Here is a 12,738-nt window from a genome sequence, read left to right as displayed (position 1 = left end):
TCCTCACAATTTTATATCACTATTGTTTCATCTTTATCTGTTTTGTCATTATTAAATAAAATTAATATTCCTACAGAGTAAGAAACAACTTACATTTCACTTTATTACATTTAAAACACATTTATTAAAACACATACCCTGGAAATATAGTAGGCCCTCAATAACTCTGAGTAAATTACATAGGCTTGATTCAGTCCTTCAATGTCTAAAGGAACACACTTATCATATAACTATTATGGTACTAATGGGTAAAATTTAAAAACATATTAAGTTCTTCAATAAGAGTCAAAACAGCAATATAAATTACTATGAATTTGAGTTTCCATTGGACCCTCAAAATATTAAAGTGCTGATATAATGCAAAGTGGGAAAGAATTGTCACTATAAAGTACCGTGGTTGCTAACTTCTCTACATACAGAATGGCTTTTCCAAAAGGTTAAGAAAAAAGGATTATGTGTAAAAATATCACATGAATTTATACGTTTAAACTAACCATATTTTTGCCTTTTGAAATGCTGTCTTCTGGATAGGAGGTGGGTGTTACACTTACCAACTCATAGCAACTGTGGTTGCCTGCCAAGGACCTGTACAAGACCAAGCCATTGACATCCCCAAAGCAGAGCAGGAAGGGGCCCACAAGCCCCCACTGCTGGCTGAGGAGCTGCTGAGTCCATGGCTTCTGAGGGAAAAGAGTCAGTTTTCTTTAGGGGTGTGGCCACTGGTAGGTTGCCCATGCTCCAGCTGATGGCCTCACACCCACAATGGTGGCTGTAACTGATGCGTAACTACAGTTCTAGGGAGTTCCATGCCCTCTTCTGACCTCTGCCAGCACCAGGCATGCACGTGGTATGCAGACATACGTGTAAACATACATGCAGACAAAACACTCACACATGAAATACAATGAAGAAGACTTTAAGAAGAACTTTCTTGCCCGGTGGTGTTGGCGCATGCCTTTAATCCCAGCACTCAGGAGGCAGAGCCAGGCGGATCTCTGAGTTTGAGGCCAGCCTGGGCTACCAAGTGAGTTCCAGGACAGGCTTCAAAGCTACACAGAGAGACCCTGTCTTGAAAAACAACAACAACAACAAAAAACTTTCTTTAAAAAAATTAAAAAAAGAGACTATGGATGTTGCAGGGGCTGCAGGTGGAGTTGGAAGTGGGATATAGAATAGACATAATCAAAAACACATTGTACAAATGTATGAAAGTGCCAAAAGATAAATAAAAACACTATTAAAATACAGAAAGCAGTTATTAGAGAAAAGTTAAAGGATCTTATAAAATACCAGGTAGTTGGCAGGGAGTGGGGGCACACGCCTTTAATCCCAGCACTCTGGAGGCAGAGGCAGGCTGATCTCTGTGAGTTTAAGGCCAGCCTGGTCTACATAGAGAGTTCCAGGGCAGCCAGGACTAGGTTAAAAAAAAAAAAAAAAAAAGGAAGAAAGAAAGATAAGTAAGAAAAGAAAGGCAAGATATAGTAAACATATAAACATATGTTTCAAATGACTTCTGAGAAAGATTATAAAAAAATTATTCATGAAAATATTACTACCTGGGGGATGATGGTGCACTCCTTTAGTCCCATCTTGAGAGGCAGAGGCAGGTGGATCTCTGAGTTCGAGGCCAGCCTGGTCTACAGAAGGAGTTCCAGGAACGTTCGCCAAGGCTACACAGAGAAACCCTGTCCTGAAAAAAGCAATTACTGGGGCTGGAGAGGTGGCTGACAAGATGGGAGCACTGGCTGCTCTTCTACAGCATCTGAGTTCGATTCCTAGCACCCGAATTGTGGCTCGTGGCCATCTGTGACTCCTGTCAGTGGATTCGGAACTTTCTCTGGCCTCTAAGGGCAGCAAGCACACACCCAGTGCCTTTACATGCATGCAGGCAAACACTCATACACAAAAAAATAGGGGTAAATAAATCTTTTATACATATATGTTAGAATTTTTTGTTTCATTTAATCATATTCTGTATTTTAATTTTGCAAAATTAGATATAGTTTTCATGTGGGAAAGATATAACTCATTTTCAGCAACTCTGAGATGAAGATACAATATTTTCTTTTTCTGTTTTTGTTGTTGTGATTTTACTTTGAGACAAAGAACTCTCCATGTAGCTCCAGCTGGCCTGGAACTAGAGATCTGGCTGCTTCTGTCTCCTGAGTGCTGGAACTAAAAGTGTGTACCATCATATTCAGTAGGATAAAATTATTTTATACCATCATGTGGATAACAAAAAATTAAGTTCTTGGAGGTGGAGAGATGATTGGGTGGTTAAGAGTTCTTACTGCTCTAGCAGAGGATCCAGGTTTGGTTCCCCAACACCCACATGGAAGCTCACAACTGTCTGTAATTCAAGTGCCCGGGAATCCAATGCCCTCTTTTGGATTTTGTGAACACTAAGCACATATGTTGTATAATATATATATACCTGCAAGCAAAATACCCATATATATAAAATAAAATAATTAGAACGTAAGTTCTTAAACAACGAAGTAAAAATTAATTTTTCATCACAGAAACTCAAGAGAATTTAATATTGAATGTTATAAATCATAAATATCTATATTGGAACACTTATTTTAGCATTTTACATTAAAAAATTAACATGTGATATTATTAGCATCTGATAAAATTTAGACAGCTAAATCATCATGCTTGAAATAAAAACATTTTGGGGGAAACTCATGAGGATCAGAAATTCTTGACTGTAAAATAGAAACTAAAATGTAGAAGATTCATAAATAGTAAATTATCAAGCTGCCTGATATCTTTTTAAACAACTCAACTGTCTTAAAAAAATAGTAAAAGTTTTAGTCTTTATTTAGTTTTTGACACCTGGATTAATACCATTTCTGACATATTTTTCTATCAGTCTTATTTTTGTCTTATATGTTAAATGTATAATAATGCTGTCACAAAATGTTTTGCTTATAGAATTCCTTTTTTATATCAAGCTACATTTTTTAATTAAAACATTTCTCAGTATTATTAATGCTGATTTCATTATCCAGGTCCAGAGGAACATTTAATGTGAGAAGAAGAAATACAAACTTACTTTCACATTCCAAGTCACCACACTTTTTAAGGTGTGCCAGCAGCTTTGTGCCCTCCAGACACTTAGCCAGAGAAATAACCAAAAGAAGGATTCTTCGAACACTGATTTCCGCCATGCTTACACAAGACACCAGGGATCCTGAACAAGCATCCGAATGCCTGTTAGGTCGCAGACACACCAGCAAAACAGCAGCAACTCTCTCCAGCTGTACAAGAGGAAAAGGTTGAACGTTTTTCAGTGGAAAAGGTTGAACGTTTTTCAGTGGAAAAGGTTGAACGTTTTTCAGTGCCTTCGTAGCTACATTTTCCTGTTGGTGTCGTGGCTCAACTTCAGGAGTTAACACTCTGTCTCAATCTGCAGTGTCAGTTAGACAGATAATACAGAAGGGCTTAATAATTAACGGGGATTTTTAGTCGGACTAATGTTTTATAAAGTAGCCCATGTGAAACTGACTCACTTAAAGGAACCTTGAGCCCAAAAGGACAGTTCTTAAGCCTCCTCAAAAAGGTAGTTAATCTCTACCATTGTCTTCAGGCAGATCGGTCCACAAGTAAAAACCAAATATTTACTGCATGTAAATTCTAACTTCAAAAGAGAAGGTACAGAGCCAGAAAATAGTGAGTAATGCAGTGAATAAATATTACCTGGGACCTACTTGGTGGAAAGACAGAACCGATTCCCACAAGTGGTAGTCTGCCCTACACTTAAACACACACACACACACACACACACACACACACACACAGAGAGAGAGAGAGAGAGAGAGACAAAGAGACAGAGAGACAGAGTGTGCGTAAATAAATAAATGTAATTTTAAAAGTTAAATGAATAATCCAAAATGAATTTATGCCCTTGCAAAAAAGCTTCAAATATAGAAATTAAACTAGAAACAATTGCTGTACACATGGCATTAAAAAGAAGGTATATAGTTGTACAAAAAGCAGTATGAATTTATGTTAAAAGTATGATTTTGCATATGAGCCACACCAGAGACAGGCTAAGTCACCCAAGGTCATTCAGTGAATGAAAAAAAAAAAAAATTAAACGAATGTGCTATTAAGAAACAACACAGTAACTACTGTGTTTTAAGTCACTGCTGTGGAAAAAACAGAAGTGAAGACTTCTACTCATTTAAAAGGACACATGTGGAGGGAGAGTGAGAGATGAGAGATCACTGGCAAGGTTCCCCAGAGGGTGGAAATGTAATTTCAGAATGGATTCTTCTTCATAGCTTCTTTCATAAAAAAAAAAAAAAAAAAAAAAAAAAAAGAAAAAAAATGAGCATGTGTCATTTACAAATAAGTTAGGGAAATTGAGTCGTTTGAATGCTGTTGTTGCTTTAAAAGATCAAAGTCCTATATTGGGAAATTTTGTTTAAGAGACTAGATCTGAAGGTCCTCAGGTCCCAAGGCAGCACACTGCACTCTAGGGCCAGACAGAAATGACACATATTGGGCTGGAGAGATGGCTCGGTGGTTAAGAACCAACTGCTCTTCCAAAGGTCCTGAGTTCAGTTCCCAGCAACCACTTGTGGCTCACAACCACCTGTAATGAGATCTGGTGCTCTCTTCTGGCCTGCAGGGACACATGCTGTATACATAATAAATAAATCTTAAGAAAACAAACAAACAAACAAAAAAACAGACTTCATATTTAAAAAAGAAAGAAAGAAAAAGAAATGACACATATCCACCACCCCAGACAAGCTAAAGTAAAGGACCTTTGCTTTCAGAGTCCTAAAAGAACAGAAATACAATTGCCTGCTGGTTTATTTACCTGTGGAAATCTGCTCTGTCCAAGACAAGGTTCGTACATTTATCCAAAAAGTCTGATGCACTTGGGGGTCAGGTGGCTTGCAACAGGGCATTCCATAGTCGTGTTCACACACACAGTGTAGATTAGGTTCTTGACCAACTTCCTTAGTCTGGAATATCATTGTTAATGACATTTAAATAAAAATCAGCCAGGCTGATTTGGGGCCAAGTGTGGTAGCATATGCCTTTAATATTGGCACTCCAGGGAGGCAGGATCTCTGAGAATTCCAAGCCAATCTGGTCTACAGAGAAACTTCAGATCAGTCAGGGCAAGATCCTGTGTTCAGTGAGAGAAGAGTGTTAACTCTTCATCCTCAAGATTTGGTGTGAAGTTATTTGCACAATGTATTTTATCAAAGCCCATATTAGAAGCCTCACAGGTGGCACATATGTGAAGAGCACTTATGCTCTTGCATAGGACCCAAGTTGAGTTCCCAGTATCCAGAGGGATCTATCACCTCTGGCCTCTGAGGGCACCTGCACCCTCATGTACACAAATCTACACATAACCGCATAATTAAAAATAATAAAAATAAGAAGGGCAGCGGTGGTGCATGCGTTTAATCCCAGCAATCAGGAGGCAGAGGCAGGCAGCTCTGTGAGTTTGAAGCCAGTCTGGGCTACCAAGGGAGTTCCAGGACAGCCAAGGCTGTTACACAGAGAAACCCTGTCTTGAAAAAAACCAAAACAAGCAAACAACAACAAAAAATATAAGAATAAACAAAATGAAAATAATAAAAATAAATTCTTAGAAATTAAAACCAGTAATAAATTGAGCACACTTAGCAATTTCATTTAAGTATCTTTGTTGTTTATACTCAATACTAAAGACCTCATGAATTAAATTCAGAATAAATGCTGTTCTAAATTAGCAATTCAATAGTAGATGGGATGGGTGGCTCAGTGGGGGAGGTGCTTGTCCTGCAAACCTACTGACCTGAGTTTAATACCAAGTTTAATATAGGTGAAGGAAGAACTAACTGCACAAAGTCTGGCCTCTACACATGCATGTGACATGTGAGCACATCGTGTGCACACATCATGAAAGCGCATGCACAGGTTTGTGTGAACACCAGGCCCTATCTATAGAGTTGATCCCCAGGTCCCACAGGGTAGAAGGAGAGAAACAACTCTGGTAAATTGTCCCCTGATCTCTAGGCACTTATACTCACACACACACACACACACACACACACACACACACACACACACACGATAGATAGATGATAGATAGATAGATAGATAGATAGATAGATAGATAAATGATACATACATACATACATACATACATACATACATACAATAGATAGATACATACATAGATGCATAGATAGATGATAGATAGATGGATGATAGATAGATGACAGATACATATAGATAGATAGATACATACATACATACATTAGATAGACAAATAGAGATAGACAGACAGATGGATGATAGATACATACATACATTAGATAGATAGATAGATAGATAGATAGATAGATAGATAGATAGGTAGATAGATAAGCCAACAAGATGGTTCAGGGGTAAGGGTACTTGTCACAAACCCTAAAGACGTGCATTGAATTCCTAGAATCCACATAGAGTAAAAGACAGCCAACTGTTCCTTCAAGCTGTCTTCTGACTGCCGCATGTACACTGTACCTCCATGATACGCATGGGTGTGTACACACACACACACACACACACACACACACACACAAATAAATAAAAATAATAAAATTTAATTCAAGAATTCCAAGAAAAAAGAGCAATAAGAGGCCGGCAAGGTTTAAATTTGTCTACTGAAAGACAAGATAGGGTGCACATGGTTAGTAGACCTATCTCTGAATATTTTCTCTACTTACATCTCTTCATGCCAATTACTGCACTCGGTGATCTCATTTTCTGTTCAGATCGTGATTTAAAGATAAAAGAAAATGTAGCTGGGTGGTGGTGGCACACTCCTTTAATCCCAGCACTAGGGAGGCAGAGGCAGATGCAGATGTCTGTGAGTTCCAGCACAGCCAGGGTTACACAGTGAAATCCTGTCTGGTAGCCAGCTCTATCAACTTAGATATTACCTAACTGTTGAGTCAGTGTGTAGATTAAATGTATCTATATTCATCTACAAAGTTAGCACTAAGGAGGATGTCATGGTAACAAAATACAGCCTCTGGAGGTAAGAGAGCCTACTGTACAAAGCTGAAGCCTGAATCATCAAAGTCACACATGGTATCCTACAGCTAAGCTCACAGAGCAGCCTTTCCATCAGAACATAAAAGCATCCTCATGAGTGTTTGATTTTTACTGTGTGGTGATATTATTGCCAACCCTATACAATATTGCCTTCTTTTCTACTGTCTCAAATTTCTTACATTTCCTTGAAAATGTGTTTTCTTAAATCATCTGCCTGTTACTCTGACAATTTAAGGTAAGTTCAGGTAGGACAGCCTTAGAACACAGAATGAATAAACCTGTAGGGCTTTTCCAAGGTCCAGGCATGAGAACAGAGCCTTTGAATAAAGTCCCCAAGGTAGGTAGGCACATAGAAAGAAAAAAGGCCTAGGAAAGAGAGAATGAAGCTTGTGTGTGGAAGATGTGGAGAGGCCTGGTCTCCTGCCCTCCAGGTAGGACTTTCTGGCCAACTGCTCTGTGTCTAGTCAGCTGGCTGTCTGCAGCAGGTCTTGATGTCAAAGTCTGCCTTCGCTGCAGGGAATCACCTTCCCCGAGATTACTCCTCCTGGGTGTCCTAGTGCATCTAGGGAATAAACAACATAGTAAAGGGCAAGGTCATTCTTTCATCCAGCACTTCCTGCTGACTAAGCCTTGCAATGTGACTTGCTCTGGGCTTTTCTGCTCTCTTCTATCTTTTGAGGAAATGAATCCCTTAAACCCCAAACCCCATCTCAGCATCTGCTTCCAGAAGGCTCAATCTCAGAAGCCATGAATTACAGAAAAAAAATAATAAAATAAAATAAAGAAGATGGGGCTGGAGAGATGGCTCAGAGGTTAAGAGCACTGAATGCTCTTCTAAAGGTGCTGAGTTCAATTCCCAGCACCCACATGGTGTGGCTCACAACCATCTGCAATGAGATCTGGCGCCCTCTTCTGTACACATAATAAATAAATAAATCTTTAAAAAAAATAAAATAAAATAAAGAAGACAACAGCAAGCATGCATGTTTTATTATCGTTTGTGCTAGTCACTCATGACTTTCTTGTGTGCTTTGTGTTGCTGAAGTCCAAAATGTAATTCTACTCACCATTTTATGTTTTGTTTCTTGGTTTTGTTTTTGCTGTTGTTGTTTTTTTCTAGACAGGGTTTCTTTCTCTTGTAGCCCTGGCTGTCCTAGAACTCGCTCTGTAGACCAGGCTGGCCTCGAACTCACAGAGATCCACCTGCCTCTGCCTCCCGCGTGCTGGGGTTAAAGGTGTGCACCACCACTGCCTGGTCTGTGTTTTGTTTCTATCAACAGGAAATGAATAGACATTCAGATGTAAGGGCTGATACACGGGGATGGTTCCGGAGGGACAGTTTACAAAGGTGTAGACTAGGTGAAAGGGAAGCAACAGGGAAGTGACATCCTCAGGCATGGAGGAATTGCGACTGCTTGCCAAGAGCTACAGGAGAGGCCTGCCCAACAGGAACTTGAAGCCTTATGGGAAGCTCAGTCTAGAGCACCTCATTCTTCGCTGTCCTTTGCTGTCCTGATGGTGCTTTCCATTGACCAAAACCAGCAGACACCAGCAAAGCAGGGGCCCCCTGGAGCTGCTGTAAATGTCTACAGTCTGGAGGCATAAGCAAATTGAAGAGTGGATTAGAAAGAGCAAAGAAAACACGAGTAGGTCATGATTCCTTTACTGTGCACTGTCAAGACCAAAGACAGCTAGTGGGTGTTTTTATTTTTATTTTTATTTTTTTTTTTGGTGTGTGTGTGTGTGTGTGTGTGTGTGTGTGTGTGTGTGTGTGATGACATGCACATAGAGGTCAGGGGAGAACTTCCAGGAATCTGTTCAAGAATCTAATTCAGAGCCAATATTTGGTGGGACTTGCCTGTAATCCCAGTACTTGGTAGTTCCAAGCTAGTCAAGGGTACATAGGGAAACCTTGTCTCAGAAAAAAAAAAATCAAATTGAAAATCACACATTTTATTGGTTGTTATGCCTCCTCAATCTTCTATATTCTGTGAAAGGCTTTTGGTTGACACTGATCTTAACACTTTGAAATGCTCCTCATTTGGGGCTGCTTGGTGCTTTCTGTAGAGGACACCACAGAACAGCAGCATCTCACGGTTACACATAATACATATGTCAAGTTGCTGGTATAACCTTGATCACCTGACTAAAGTAATGTCTTCCAGACATCTGTAAAGTAAAGGAACTGTTTTCTCCTCCTGTCCTATTCATGTGAGGAGAATTACTAGGCCCAGCCCACTTTCAAGGAGAATTTTTGCTTTACTCCTGAGGATTATCAGAAGGTTCTCCAATGATAAGAAACCCAGATCATTAGCTTCAAGATACTCATCTACTTGTTCTCCATTATATGTATAGTTTCAGAACTGATAGCCCACACCCATTCTGAACAAATTTACCAGGGAGGTGTTCTCCTGCTCTCCTTTCTGGTTTGCCCTACTGTTGTACCCAGAGTCCCCCAAAGAGCACCAAGAGACCAAATCTGATGCAAAAGCAAAGAGTCTTTTTATTGTTGTGAGTTAACTGGGGTTTCTCCATTCATCTGATGCAACAGCTGAGCAGGAGAGACCCTGAGTAGCAATCAAGCAGGGCTTTTGTAATGGTCAGGGTAGGGAGTCTGGGGGAATTCCAACTCTATGTAGTTACAAGCTCAGGACTGGTGCTTACTTTAGGTTAGAGATGCTGTGTTTGAACTGACTGGAGAGTTACAGCTGCAAGGAATCTAACTACCAATGTCATCACATCTATAAGACATCCCATTTCTTATGTAGGAAACTTGTTCCCTCTGACAGCTATGGTATATAATCTATCATATTCTTTAGTTTATGGCAGGAAATGTCTGGAACTCATTTTTTATGTGGCTCTTAATTGTCTGGGTCTAAGGGCAGCACATCCTTTGATGAGTTTCCCAAGGCCTGCTGCCCTGAGTCTAATCCTCTGGTGGCTTTCCCAGGGCCTGCTGCCCCAGTCTGACCCTTCTCTAAGATGGCTGCAACCCTGTCATCCTCTCACCTACAATGTCTAGTTGTGTTTTTACAAAATGATTTAGGTCAGCCCTCAGCCTCTCTACTCTGGCAAGACGGTGATGTCATACATTTGTAATATATTTGATTTCCTTATCACAACCTACATTCCACCTTGAATTCCTCTGCTGTCTTGTTGATTTGTAGACAGTAAGACTAGTTCTTCATAGCCTAAGTATACAGTTTGGTAGATTTTAATGAACATATAGCTGTATATCCACTCCCGCTACTCTATACACAATAGTCCCAAGGCATTTTAAAGTTAACTTAATAATATGAAATTTTATTTTATCTGAAGTATATAGAAAATGCTTAACTTTGCCTATTCTGTTTGCAAGGTTTGTTAATCTTTGAGCAGAATTGAAAAAAATACTTAAAACATAAGGTCATTGAAAGCAAAGTGAATATATCTTTGTCTTTCAATCTTTGTAACATGAATCTCCAATAAAGGTTACCTTTGAGCCCTTGAACATGTTCAAAGTTGAGAATGCTTCCACAGATAGCTTTTGAGGCTTTTTGTCCCAAGTCAAGAACCCAGGTCTGACACAGCATGCATAAAGAACTATATAGTCCTGAGGTCCTGGCCCACACCTTTCATCCCAGCACTTGGGAGGCAGAGGCAGGCAGATCTCTGAGTTTGAGGTAAGCCTGGTCTACAGAGAGAGATCCAGGACAACCAGAACTACAAAGAGAAACTCTGTCTTGAAAAATCTACATCCTCCCCCTCCCCCCAAAAAAATAAAGAACTGTGAACTAAAAGTCACTTGTTAAACTCAAAATGTTTAATCAAAATACATTTAAAAACCTAATTACTTTAATATGTTATTTCTTCAAAAATAATTTTTATAACCTATTCTGGTCCCAAAACACTGCCTGGCTAATTCAATAAATTCTTGTGAGTCTGCTTAAGGAGTACTGGGGAAATTTATTAGGGTAAATTGAGGAAATACACTCATGAATACAGAATAGAGTAGACAGCTGAAGTTGTTCTCTGATCTGACCAGGAGCAAATCCCCCTGGCAGTTCGATCACACCAGGAAGCAGGCAGCTTGTGATGAGCCCCTTCTCCCTTTCCTTTTAAGAGGTTACATGCAAGGCAAGAAGCACTGACTCCTTTGGGTCCAATAGCTCAAGGTCATGGGTAGAACAAATACCACTACATTTCCCCTTTTTGTCTAAATAAGAAGGTTCTAAACTTTTTTTTTTTTTTTTTAGTTTTTCGAGACAGGGTTTCTCTGTAGCTTTGGAGCCTGTCCTGGACTAGCTCTGTAACACAGGCTGGCCTCAAACTCACAGAGATCCACCTGCCTCTGCCTCCCAAGTGCTGGGATTACAGGCGTGCGCCACCACTGTCCGGCTAAAATATTACTATTTATTAAAGACAAAATCATACTTATCAAAATATGCTTTGATTAAGGTAGCTATGCTTATTTATCTTTTTTTCAAAACTTAATGCACACTATATATAATAAGAATGATTATCAAGTATTATCCAGGAAAAACGAAGGGTAATAACATAAACAAAAATGGAACTACAAGCAACAGGAACAATATCAAACAAACAAACAAAAAAACATGCTTGAGGGGCCGGAGAGATGGCTCAGAGGTTAAGAGCACTGACTGTTCTTCCAGAGGTCCTGAGTTCAATTCCCAGCAACCACATGGTGGCTCACAACCATCTATAATGAGATCTGATTCCTTCTTCTGGTATACAGGCAAACTTGTACAAAGAACACTATTTATATAATAAACAAAATCAATTTTAAAAGAAAGAAAGACATGCTTGAAATATAAATCTTATGAAGTCTTATAATAAAATACCCAGAGCCAGATAAAACTAAAAGATCAGAGAATAACAGCCAGTTACTAGCTTACCTCTACAAAATCCTCAGCCTCAAGAGAGCAAGTTCCTGTTTCCTCATATTACTTCCTGGGATTAAAGGTGTGTGTTACCACTGCCTGGTTCTGTTTTTCATATAGCCAAGTATAGCCTTGAACTCACAGAGATCCAGACGGATCTCTGCCTCTCAAGTGATAGGATTAAAGGTGTGTGCCACCACTGCCTGACCTCTATGTCTAATTTAGTGGCTGGCTCTGTCTTCTGATCCCCAGGTAAGTTTTATTGAGGTACACAATGTATTACCACACATGCTAAACGTCCAGAAATGTCCAGGTCATAGGTAAATGTCAAATTACGGAGATTACTCCAATAGTTGTCCTATTCTGAAGATTATAATAACTCTAGCACTTAGTATGTCCTAGCTAAGATATGAGAAGATTGTACCTGTAACTATCTCATCTTCAACTTCATCAAAGACCTGAGAAGGAAAATAATACCTGAGAAAATGAAAGATGCAAGCAAGCAATTTCCAAAATTCTTGCTAGACAGAGACAGCTGGAAGCCTGGATAGTCACCTAAAGTTTCTCAGCATCATTGAGGCATCCAATTTGGCTACAGGCCTAGAGTATCTGACAGACCATTTTCAGAAGCAGAAAATTTGAAAGACCATCTTACCCTGTCTTGACAAGGTTCAGTAGTCCTTGTGTCCTGCTCAAGGACTGGAAAGGACAGCATTCATAGTGTCAGCAGTCGAGGCAAGGGCATTCTTTGCCCAGCAGGCCATTTTGTGCTAAGGAGAAGACAACTTCCAAACATAGT

General features: G+C 39.6%; 1 protein-coding gene across 5 annotated transcripts in view; it reads right to left on the bottom strand.

Annotated features, from left to right (window-relative positions):
- Mia2 (MIA SH3 domain ER export factor 2) overlaps positions 1–4,983 on the bottom strand; it is a 92,881-nt gene extending 87,898 nt beyond the window's left edge. For 2 of the 5 annotated variants that reach the window (XM_036205903.1, XM_036205904.1), the window contains exons 1-2: positions 4,838–4,983; positions 3,062–3,266 (exon numbers count right to left, since the gene is read on the bottom strand). In XM_036205903.1, coding sequence (XP_036061796.1) covers positions 3,062–3,266; positions 4,838–4,876 — 244 coding nt within the window. In that variant the 5' untranslated portion in view covers positions 4,877–4,983. The remainder of the gene's footprint in view (positions 1–3,061; positions 3,267–4,837) is intronic. The other 3 variants (XM_036205899.1, XM_036205900.1, XM_036205902.1) reach the window with 2 other exon arrangements.
- Positions 4,984–12,738: the final 7,755 nt, after the last annotated feature.

The sequence above is a fragment of the Onychomys torridus genome, chromosome 14 (genome assembly GCF_903995425.1).
Source record: "Onychomys torridus chromosome 14, mOncTor1.1, whole genome shotgun sequence".
In the NCBI taxonomy this organism is placed as follows: Eukaryota; Metazoa; Chordata; class Mammalia; order Rodentia; family Cricetidae; genus Onychomys; species Onychomys torridus.
Note: the sequence above shows the minus strand (reverse complement) of the source record. Positions and strands in the feature narration are given on the sequence as shown.